Source organism: Microcebus murinus, chromosome 7 (genome assembly GCF_040939455.1).
Source record: "Microcebus murinus isolate Inina chromosome 7, M.murinus_Inina_mat1.0, whole genome shotgun sequence".
In the NCBI taxonomy this organism is placed as follows: Eukaryota; Metazoa; Chordata; class Mammalia; order Primates; family Cheirogaleidae; genus Microcebus; species Microcebus murinus.
The window spans coordinates 75,128,126-75,140,300 of NC_134110.1; the positions used below are offsets into that span (position 1 = coordinate 75,128,126).

Genomic DNA, 12,175 nt, shown 5'->3' on the forward strand with positions numbered 1-12,175 from the left:
TGATATAGAGAAAATTCATTTATCTGTGCTTCAGCTCCTAGTCAGCAGATGGGCATATATACTATTATTACTTAACTCTCAGCATTGTTGTGAAAATCAAAGAAGACAATATGTGCATGATAGAGCTTTGACAATGATGAAGTACTGTGCAAATGTCTAGCTATTAATTAGAGAAAACTGTGAAAGGATGACATTTTAAGGACTGTGTAGGAAGTTTTTCATGAATAAAAATATTTCTTTAAACCAATATATCATTCTCTCTAACCTTTGAATAAATTATATATGTGTTAATATTTGATGCTCATTAAAGACTGGATTATATTTAGAAAAATGAAATTAGGCCAATGGAATAGGTCCCCCTAGGGTGTCTGACTTTCAAGAAACTAAATACCTGTCACACTAACAATAAGACATCAACCATCGTGCCTTCTCTTAACAGCAACCCTAATCTATAGCTCTTTACTTCCCAGGTAACTTGCAACTGCTCCTTCCCCTTCCTGCTTCTCCTCCTTCTCCTCTTCTTCTTCCTCCTCTTTCTTCTTTGTCTTTTTCTTCTTCTTGCAGTGCTCTTTTCAAAAGTAGGGAAAAGCCCTTTAGCCATGTCCATCCATTCTTCCAATTAATCATCTATCCAACCATTCATCCAGTGCTCACTTACTGAGCATTTGTCCTGGAAGTATTAGCATTTTGCTAGGTGCTAAGTAGATGCATAAAAACATATACAGTCAATGCCCTCATGGAACTTATAGCTAAGAAGGAGAAGGGACAGATATCAATTACAAAATGGTAAATATAAAAATACAATTGAAAGGAAAATACCTGCTAGAAAGTGAAGTAAAACATTCACACTCTAACTAGGTTTGAGGGACCAAAGGAGGTATCCCTAAAGTAACGAAATTTGATTGGAGATCTGAAGAACAAATATCCAGGTAAAGGGAATGAAGCTATGGGGAAGTGGGGTGAGGTGGTACAGAGCTTGGTAGGGAAAAACATTCCAGGCAGCCAAAACAGTATGTGCAAAGGCCCTGTTGAATGAGGGAGCATGACTTGTTCAAAGAACTGAAAGAAGTCAATTTAGATGGAGCCCTGAGCAAGCCTGAGAGGACTATGATGTGAGTCTGCAGATGACAAAGAAACAAATGACGTAGAAACTGTAGGTCACAGCAAAAGCCTCAGTCTTTTTTGTGAGAACAATGAGAAATCCCTGAAAGTTCCCATCAGAGAATGACATCGTTGGATTTGTCTTTTGAAGAAATCACACTGGAAGCAAAACATAATTGGAAGTAAAAACACATATGAAATCCATTAGTCTTAGGATATGCTTGACAGAGATTGTTACAAGCATTGGATCTCCTTTTCTTTGCTTTGACTCAGTATCTTTCTCCAACATCTTCCTCCCTATCAATGCATTTCTATCACTTCCTTGAAGATCAGGATTAAGGATATTCACCACATTTGCTTTAAAATTAACAATCCCTATTCATCATGCTCCTACTTTGAATTCCTTCCACATTAGCAAGACATTTATAATGTGATGAAATTTATTTAATTCTCTATTTTACATATACTTTGGATTTGGACAAATCCAGAGTAAACTTTGCTTTTTAAAGACAGGGGCAACTAAAATACAGATTTTAGAACAAAAATAATTTCTATAGATAAATTTTTTCTAATATTTGTTTCCTCATACTATTAATAGCTGATTTCTCAAGTCCATAAATTGTATCTTTTACAAGCTAGCTGACTTCTCAAGGTCATAAGTCGTATCTTTTACAAGCACTGTAACAAAAAAATAATCTGAAAGTAAAGACATTGCAAATGTTTATTTATAGCATGTGCATAATCAAGCCAATATAATCAGTAGATACATAAAGTTGGCACTGACCTGGTCTTAGTCTCTAATCTCTGCATGATATTCTGGTACAAAAGGACACTTTCTTTGTATGTGATCTCTTATATAAAAATTGTTGGTATTAAACATTTAAAAAGTCTGTTTCACCTTTCACATAATGTGTTTGAGAAAAATTCTAATGACTACAGTTAGATTAAAAATGTAATAAATATTTCCAATATTAACAAAAGTTAAAATCCAAATTCAATGAAATACTGAGAAGAGGATATGTTAGATTTCACCTTCTTAAATTTAAATTTTATTAAAATCAATTAAATAACCAAAATGTAGAGATACATTTTTGTATGAATTTTTACATTATAGATTTTGTGTTTCTTATGAAAATTTCAAAATTAGGAATTTCATAGCTGGATTTTGATTTTTTTAGGAATCCCTAAGTAATATGAGTCAAAATACAATTGATTAGTCTTTTCCATAGAAGGCTTAGCAAGCCTCCGTTACAGATCAAAGGCAGGAAGCCAGGGATAAAAATGAATATTCTTTTCCCACTGTGGTGCAAAAGATTTACTAAAGAACTGGAAATGTATAAGCAACTGAATTAAATTATGGCCAAGTTTCCTTTTCTGTATGATAACCACCGCATCTGCTGTGATGGGTACATGGAACACAGCAATACCAAAAATCCACCCCATCCACCAGTTTATTTATTTGAAATCATTTTATGTGTTAAATGATTATATCTCCAAATATATGATAAAGGGTATTAATCAAGGAAATTTCCTCAGACAGCCAACTGTAATGTGGGACTGAGTAGAAGCCATCAACGGGGAAAAGAAGAGAGGACGATTTTGCAGCATGTGTCACACCTTGGAACACACCCAGGCCTGGAGTGACATGCCACCCAAAGCTTGCTTGAGTGGAATGAGCACTAAAAAATAAAGGTAGAAACTATAAAGAAAATAGCATATAAATGAGGGCAGAAAGTCATCCAAAATAAATATGTCTACCTCTCAATCAACCCTAGGACATGCCTTGATTATGAGCAAATTTTTAAAAAGGGGAAAAAAGGAAAAGAAAATAGAATTGAAGATATTCTTTGCTATTTTTCTGTATTTGTGTTTGTTTTTGTTTACTAATATCAAGGAAAATAAACTACTTTAATTATATTATTAGTTTATGTGTTTTTGCCTTTAAAAGAAAGAACCTTCTAAAAAATAAAGCATTGTTTTCAATAAGACATTCCTCATATTAATAAAATGGATGGACCATTGAACTAATTCAGACTGTCTTTTTAAGTATTCTGGCCTATACTTAAGGAATAAATGTCAACATGGTAAGAATAAAGAATCCAAGAGAGAGAAATTAATCAAGACCTTAGAATGTAACCTACTTTCAAAATCCAGATTAAAGTTCCAGCACGTTGAGCTCCAATTTCAGAGCTCCCATGGTTACTCTGAGCACTGTAGTTTTTAGGTAGGATTTAGCAATTTCTTAAATAATTTCTCATTTTATTAATATGTAAATTTGAAAAAAATGCAAAAGGTACTCTCTGTACAATCTCAAATGTAGACTTTGATAACAGTTTTATGGTAAAATTTAAATTTATGATAAAATACTCCTGAACTTTATAGAATGTTTTATAATACAAACAGACATATGGAAATCTTGATCTTAAATTTTCTAGTGTACTACAGTCAAGTGAATAAAATCATCCTGGCGGGGTGTGCAAAAATTGACTTGTAGTTGGTCTGCAGAACATTTCCATTTATGCCAATGGTTTCATTAAAGGTAGAGAATAAAACCTGAAAAAACAGAATTTCTCTGCTAGTCAGTAGACAGATGACTAGGTAAAGAAGAATTTTTTTTTTTTTTTTTTTTTTTTTTGACAGAGTCTCACTTTGTTGCCCAGGCTAGAGTGAGTGCCATGGCGTCAGCCTAGCTCACAGCAACCTCAAACTCCTGGGCTCAAGCAATCCTCCTGCCTCAGCCTCCCGAGTAGCTGGGACTACAGGCATGCGCCACCATGCCCGGATAATCTTTTCTATATATATATTAGTTGGCCAATTAATTTGTTTCTATTTATAGTAGAGACGGGGTCTCGCTCTTGCTCAGGGTGGTTTCGAACTCCTGACCTTGAGCAATCCGCCCGCCTCGGCCTCCCAGAGTGCTAGGATGACAGGTGTGAGCCACCGCGCCCGGCCTTAAAGAAGAAATTGATCTAAAGAAACTTAAGCCTAAATTTTAGTAATTTATGAGTGTTTAAGATCTCTTAAATTATGTTTTATGTATTATAATTTAAAAATTGAGTATATGGCCTTGGAAGTTTGGAAGTCATTAATTGTTTAGGCAGCAGGCACCAGGGACTGGTTTCATGGAAGACAATTTTTATAAGGACACGGGGTGAGTGGAGAGGGGCAGCACTCTGCGGGTGAGTAGTTGAGGCAGGCCTGTGAGGAGACCAGCTGCTTCTCCCCACGGAGCCAAGTCCCCAATATAGGGGTCGCCACAGAGGATAAGAAAATTGATAGGAGATAGAAATAAAAGAATACATAGAGACTAAGGTATAGTTTATAGTTTTATGTATATAAAAAGATCAGACATAGCACAGCGGGGTACTTAGGAGACTGGCGTGTCTCCATGAACGCCAGCTATATGGTTAGATTCATACAGGTTTTTATAACCACAGATATCAATTACCAGTTGTCAGGGTAACAGATTTGCATATCGGGGAATACAGTTGCTAGGAGATACAGGTAGTGGGTTAGGGTCAAAAGTCCTCTCAAGGGGCTTCTAATCTACCTAGGTTAACAAACAGGTGCAAAGTCTTTCAGGGGCTAACTTCTATGTTATGAGAGGTAGTTGTCAATTAATAAAGGTATAACAAAAGAGATATAGTGACTCTATATTTCTTTGATTAGTTATTGTGGACTTAAAGGTAGACAGACAGGAGAGAGCAGGAAACTCATCTCTAATAAACAGGTTGTTGATAACGACCGGGGCACATCTCTGGGCAAAGTGCATTCATTGTCTCCAGCTCCCATCCTGTGGCCATATTTCCCTTGTCTTGTCTTGTCTTTCAAGACATAGGGAAGCTACAGATTTTGAGATACCAGGAAGCCTTCTGGAAAACATCTCCCCCGGAGATTTGAGAGCTCTCCCATGATAGCAGTCTCTAATAAGTGAACCATTGAGTCTACACATTCCTTCTGGGAAAAACCCTGCAAACTCCTGTTTCTGTCTTTAATATAGTAGTATTGGGTTATACAATAGAATAATGATCTTATGAGCCATGTTTCATTAATTCCTCAATTATATTTTCCCAACAAAACTCAGGTGCTCAGGTGGTGATGTGAGTGATGGTGAGTGGCTGTAAACACAGACGAAGCTTCGCTTGCTGGTCTGCTGCTCACCTCTTGCTGGTAGGCCCCTGGTTTCTAAGTTTCATGGAATACAATTTTTCCAAGGACCAGGTGGGGGATGGAGTGGAGCTCTGCACCTGGCCCCTAACAGACGATGGACCAGTACCAGGGAAAGGGGGGAGGTTGGGGACAGCAGGTTTAGAAGAAATAACTTAAGTACTCTACAGTTAAGAAAGCAGTCATCCAAAGAAGGAAGTTTGGAAAGGCAATAGTAACTACACCTTAGAGTTGGGGGATTAGATAGCTGTGAAGAAAATAGTTTTGATTGAGATCTTTACAGAGAGCTTATCAGAAGTGTTCTTCTTTTTAGGGACCCAAAGATTTTTCCACAGCTCCACCTCCAGACAATATTCTCCTCTCACTGTGTATACTGTACCTGGGTGAGCTTATCCATCTCTATAACTTTAACACTAACAGTGCTGATGTCTCAAACATTTCTACCATTAGTCCAAACCTCTCCACTTTTGACCTATGTACCCAAAATTTCACTAACACATGTACCTGGATGTCCTCAAGCAATGGTATTAATATTAATTGTATATATTCAACCCTGAAAGCATTGACTTACACCAATACTTTTTTGCCCTAGAAAAATGGTTCTCCATCATACAAGTGACTTGCAAGACTATTCAACAGAGACCCCAACCAGACATATGAGACTCATTCTTGAGTCTTCTTTCTCTCTCTCTCTCTGTCTCATTCATTGTGTCAACTAGTTATTAATGCTTATCAATCCTACCTCTTTTTCCTCATTTTTCCCTCTTCATTTCCCGAATGTGAAACCTGAACTCTTTCTGTAGCTTCCCAACACATGCCACTGTTTTCACTTGTATATCACACTAATCCATCCACCAAACTGCGAATGGATTATTCTTTCAATAAAAGAAATTTCAACATACTACTTCCCAGCTTAAAACCCCTTTATTTGCAGAATAAAAATAACTGTGAATAATATTTGCCATTTAATATACGTTAAGTTGCATCACATACATAGCCTATTCTCATTCTAAGGATATATCTATAATCTTCATAAAACTTTAAGAATTCACATTAGGATGTTTAATTTTTTCTGGTACTTTAAAAATTTCTAAATCTTGTATAAATATTTCAAACATGTAATAATAAAAATGTTGGTCCCATTCAGAAAATGATACATAAATATATATATTATTTGAGATCAAATAAGATAATGAAGGTAAAGCACTAACCTAGTGCATGGCTTAATCAATATTAATTTCATCCCCACTCTAAAGAAAAAGGAGAATTCTTACATAGGTTGTGGTAAATGAAGCTAATATCAATTTCATATAATGATGGCCTATTTAATCCATAACCGATTCACTTCATATTAAAGACTTTCAGAGTTTCATGGAGGCTGCAAATTATAAAGGGTTTATTTGGGAACCGAAACACTCAAGATGCAGGTGGTTAATTTACTTGAAACTAAGTTTTCCCAAATTACCAACAATAAAGATACAGTACTCAAAGTTAGAAGTGGTTATACTTCCTGGAAACTAATGGTATTCTTCAGGATTTGATTGAGGAATTAACTTTCTATATGGAACAACTAGAAGACACACCTTTGCCTGAATTTCTAGCTAAGTGGTTTAAAAATGGTAGATATATTTAGATGCTCGACCTGAAAAGCGCAGTTATTAGGTAAAGTGTAAATCACTTTCTGTATGAAAAGCCATTCCGCTTCGACAGAAGTAGTAAAAGACTAGATTTTAACCACAGGAATGAAGTCTTTGCTGGTCTCAGGCACAAAGTGTGATGATAGCTGATTAAGATATATGCTCTGGAGATTAACCTGAGGACAAATCTAAGAAAGGATCCAAGAAGAATGACTAAGAATGACAAATTGCATCTTATTAGAGGCACGACTTAACTCTGTGCCTCTCAAAGCAAAGCAATTAGGTGTCACCATTTTTTTCCTTAGGTTTATGCAAGGAACACACTAAATTTTTAGTGTGAATATTGCTTTGTCCATTGTATTCTTTTCAAAAAGATAGAGATCAACTGAATGGTGATACGAAACAGGATTCCAGAAAATTAGCTATAGCTCATTAGAAAGTGAACCAAGCTTTTAATTGACCTTATATTGATAACATTTTTAAAAAACAAAATTAATTAAATGCATTTTTTCTAAGTATGTGCTACTTTCATAACAATCAGGATACAGAAAATAAATGGAATTTTCTCTGAAATTGGCTGTGATATGGCCCTGAAATACGAGCTTTAACTTAGAAACGAAAATAAAAATTCAGAAAATTCCTATATCAATTTAAACAAGTAGAATGAAGACATTAAGCAAAACAAATAAGGACAAATGGAAACTTACCAATATCTATTGAAAAACATTATCTTTCTTTAAAATATTAAAAATGGATGGGAGAAATGTAAATAAAAACTATATTCCTATATGATAATGATTATTTGTGGTTCTATGGCATGAACTTACACAAAAACTCTCTTGTTTTTTACTCAAGTCTAATACCTCAGTTTTAATGAATTTTAAAGAATTCCTTTCCTTCTTAAACGTTTTTCCAAATTATGTTATGTAACTTGATATATATTCACCATACTTTTAGCCCTCTTCTGGCTTGATTTCTCTATACTTTTAACTCATTTCTTTCTTTCTCTCCCTTCCTTCCTTCCTTCCTTCCTTCCTTCCTTCCTTCCTTCCTTCCTTCCTTCCTTCCTTCCTTCCTTCCTTCCTTCCTTCCTTCCTTCCTTCCTTCCTTCCTTCCTTCCTTCCTTCCTTCCTTCCTTCCTTCCTTCCTCTCTCTCCCTCCCTCCCTCCCTCCCTTCCTTCCTTCCTTTCTTTTTCTTTCTTTCTTTCGACAGAGTCTTGTTCTGTTGCCCCGGGCTACAGTGCAGTAGCATCATCATATCATCATAGCTCACTGCAACCTCAAACTCCTGGCCTCAGGTGATCCTCCTGCCTCAGCCTCCCAAGCAGCTGGTACTACAGGCTGCCACCACACTTGGCTAATTTCTTCTATTTTTAGTAGAGACAGGGTTTCCTTCTTGATCAGGCTGGTCTCGAATTCCTGGCCTTAAGAGATTCTCCTGCCTCAGCTTTCCAGAGTGCTAGGATTACAGGCATGAATTTTTATCTCATTTCTTTTATATGCTTCTTCAGCTTTAGGATTGTGGGCAGGACAGAGATAGCATCATGAATTAAAATACATAATCCAGATACTGATAAAGGCTATGAAAAAAATTAAAGCAGAGTAATGGAATCAACGGCAAATGCAAAGTGGCAGAAGATTTTTCTATTTAAATAGGCTTGTCAGGAGTAGCCCCTTTGTGGAGGTAAATCTGGAGCACATTGCACAATAAAGCAGGGGGCAGATAATCAGCAAAGGTCTGTCTTCTGAGTAGAGGGAATAGCAAGTCCAAAGCCCCCAGAGGAGGAACAATCTTGGAATGTTTGAGGCAGATCAAAGCAGCCAGCATTGCTAGAGTCATACAAGAAGACAGAGAGAATAAGGAGACAGAACCGAAGATGCGGCGGTGTAGGGCTTTGCAGGCATGGTACAGAATATCAATCTTATTCTGTACGAGAAAGGCATCCAGGGTTTAAAGGCAGGTTAGTGACCTAATCTGATCTATGTTTTTAAAAGACACTCTGGCAAGAAGGGAAAGGAGCAGACTGGCTAGGGAGATATTCCAGTCTACCTGACATACAGTGGTAGCCTGTATGAGACGGCCTTCAGTACAGATTTGAAAAGTAACTGGGTTTGGGATATACTTGCAACATACTGGCAAGCAAACTTCAGGATGGGTTATATTTGGAGTGTAGGGGGAAGAGAAGAATCAAAGTTGACACCTAGATTTTTATTTGACAAACTGGATAAATGGATATTTATCCATTGGTTGTGATGGAAAAGTTTGAGGGTGGAGCAGGTTGAAGGTGTGGAAAATCAAGAGTTTTGTTCTGGGTAAATGAGGCTGAGGTGCCTTTTCGATATTCAAGACAAGAAATTATATAATCATGTTGATATATGAGAATGGACAGGGCAAGAGATATAAATTAGGGCATCACTGATGTATTAATTGTATTTTTTCCTCTTATACAGAAACATCTAAATAATTATCTAATTTTTACTTTTTATCTATACATTAATTAAAAATATTTTCTTCTGTCTTTTAATTTTACTTCAGATTACATTACATTCTTTTCCTTTCTTTGAAAAAACTACATTATTTCTGGGACCTTACACATAAATCTGATTATTGCACATGATTGAATAGGCATAATGCATAAGATTCTTAATTAGATTTTTAAAAGGTGGGTTATATTCCTTTCTAAAGAATTTACTTCCCTTACTTCCTTTTGCTATTTTTTACCACCTGTTCCCCAAAAAACAGGAAATGAAGACAATGCATTAGCACCTCAGATCAAATGCTATAATATAACAAGCAGGAGTTATTTTTTGCTTAGTATAGTGATTTTTTGGAAGATAGGCACCATTTCAAGTCAAAGAAAGTTACATGTGATGGCAATTTATTATTCTCCCGGCTCCTAGGACTGGTTGAGGTAATATGTATTACAAATCGGCCTTGACATCAAATTTACGAATTTGTAGAGAAAATAAGATATCTACATGTAAAGCAATATGAGAACAAGAAAACAATATAAATTATATATATATATATATACACTAGTACTATAATTGATTTAAAAAGACAGAAATTATGATGATGCTGGCTTTTAAGCAATAAAACCATATCCAGACGTGTGCGGTGACTAGAACCATAATGTGAAACCCGTATCTGAGCACGACTTACCAAGGGGTTGGCCCGCGATGATCCTGGCGTTCTCTCCAGCCACTGCAGCTCTTGCGTGCCGCTCACTCATGTACTGTACAAACGCATAACCTTTGTGAACGGAGCATCCAACTATCTTTCCATACTTTGAAAAAATGGCTTCAATGTCGACTTTCTTGACAATGGCTGTATTTAGATTGCCAATGAAGACACGAGAGTTGATGGACTTGGGGTCATTCTTATTGGTGACATTGCTGGTCTGCGTTTTGCCAGTCATGGTTGGCTCACTGTGTTTTAATCCTTAAACAGACAAACAAACAAAAAAAACAAATAATCAAAAGGTAAATAAATAGGTTGAATGAACATCAGTGGTTTTTTTTTAACAGTTTTTCAATATTATACTCAGGAAACCTCGAATCCCTAAGTATTACTGACTTTCTTGGGAAGAAAATTTAGTGACATAAAAGGCAAACATTGCATTGCTAAATACAGTATAAAAATGCTCATCATCACGTAATATACAGTTATAAATAAATTCTTGGTTTGTTTATTCAAAATTCAACCCTGAATAATGACTGAATATTTTCTAATTGTTTTTATTTATAAGTCTATTTTGCAGAAGAAAGTTTGAGGAATAATTCACTTTATTCTATCAACAAGAAAGAAAATCCAATGTGGCAACGGTCTGATGATAGATAGCAATGCAATAGAGATAGAGACAGCAATGCAATCTCCGTTTACTGTTTGAGTGCATGCATGTTCATTTCTACATGTTCTATAATAGATAGATACATTGCCTATTTCAGTATCAGGACCTTTTATATCAGAAATTAACAATTCATTCCATTAAAGCCTGTGAAAGAGAAAAACTGTATTAAAATAAGACATTCAATTAGAAAATTTAACATAAGAAAAACATAATTTTGAAAATAAGAGATTTAACAAAAATTAGTACTGTGCATGCTATTTATGTGAACCAACAGCATATATCCCTTTCAAGAAAAGCATGTGTAACCAGTGTTCATCAATGATCAGCAAATTAGTAGACTGGGTAAGTGTTGAAAGTTTATTCTCAACCTCTTTTTTTAATCCATTTAACTAACGGCTCCTATGTTGCCTAAGGACTGCTAGTATTTTTAAAAACCATTTTCTGAGCTTGGAAGAATGTTTAATTTTGCTTAATTAACCTCAATGAAGCTTTTATTTCTAAGTATTCCAGCACTTACAGATTTATTTTTAAGACCTTAAAAATGCATTCATTAATTTATTCGACAATATTTATTAAGCACCTACCTTTTGCCAGGCATCATCTTTTATATTACTATTAATTTATGGAAACCATTATAGCAAAACTAAAATTTCAACAAGGCTACACTCTCTGACATTGATGATCATTGTTGAACATTAGCTAATTGATACACTTTGCCAGTGACAACTACATTTTTATATGAAGACTCTCTTTTAAAATATTACAGCTATAAAAATAATAAGTGCATCTGATTTTTAAGAATCATTTTAAATGGCATTTCTAAATTAAGCATTAAGGTGGTAGAAGTCTTTAAGGCATGTAAATTGGATATGCTTGAAAATGTACTTACTATGCATTTAAACCAAGTACTCCTGAAATCAAGAGCAACCAAGTAACATAAAAAATGTTTCAAATTAAACAGATCATTATTACATCTGGGATTATGAAAGCTTTACTTCATATTGGACACTCAACATTTTAAATATCTCCTTATGATCAAGGTCCATTTCATAAACAAAACATTCAGTTATTTACATGAAAATTAGGAGTAAGACATCATTAGAAACAAGGATTATAATGCTGCCTTGTATTGTTTCAGATTAGCTACATTTAATTGATTCCTTTATGAATTATATAGGCTAAGGTTGAAGGAAAGAAAGCTAATATTTTTTTTAAATCTTGCAATTTGAGCTGTTGCATATCTAAAGGCACATGCTCTGAGAATTAACTGAAACAACAACAAAAAAATCAAGGTAGATAATCTAGAGTCAGTTTCCTTTCTTACCAGTTCTGGCCAACATAAGTAATACAATTCATAGAAAACATATTATTTTCTTTTCACTGTCATGTGATACATATTTTTAGAAATATCATAGAGTT

General features: G+C 35.1%; 1 protein-coding gene across 7 annotated transcripts in view; it reads right to left on the reverse strand.

Moving 5' to 3' along the window:
* Window positions 1-12,175, reverse strand: part of RALYL (RALY RNA binding protein like) — a 658,122-nt gene that overhangs the window by 346,258 nt on the left and 299,689 nt on the right. For all 7 annotated transcript variants that reach the window (XM_076005191.1, XM_076005190.1, XM_020288905.2 and 4 more), the window contains one exon: window positions 10,069-10,347. In XM_076005191.1, the coding sequence (XP_075861306.1) occupies window positions 10,069-10,324 (256 nt within the window). In that variant the 5' untranslated portion in view covers window positions 10,325-10,347. The remainder of the gene's footprint in view (window positions 1-10,068; window positions 10,348-12,175) is intronic.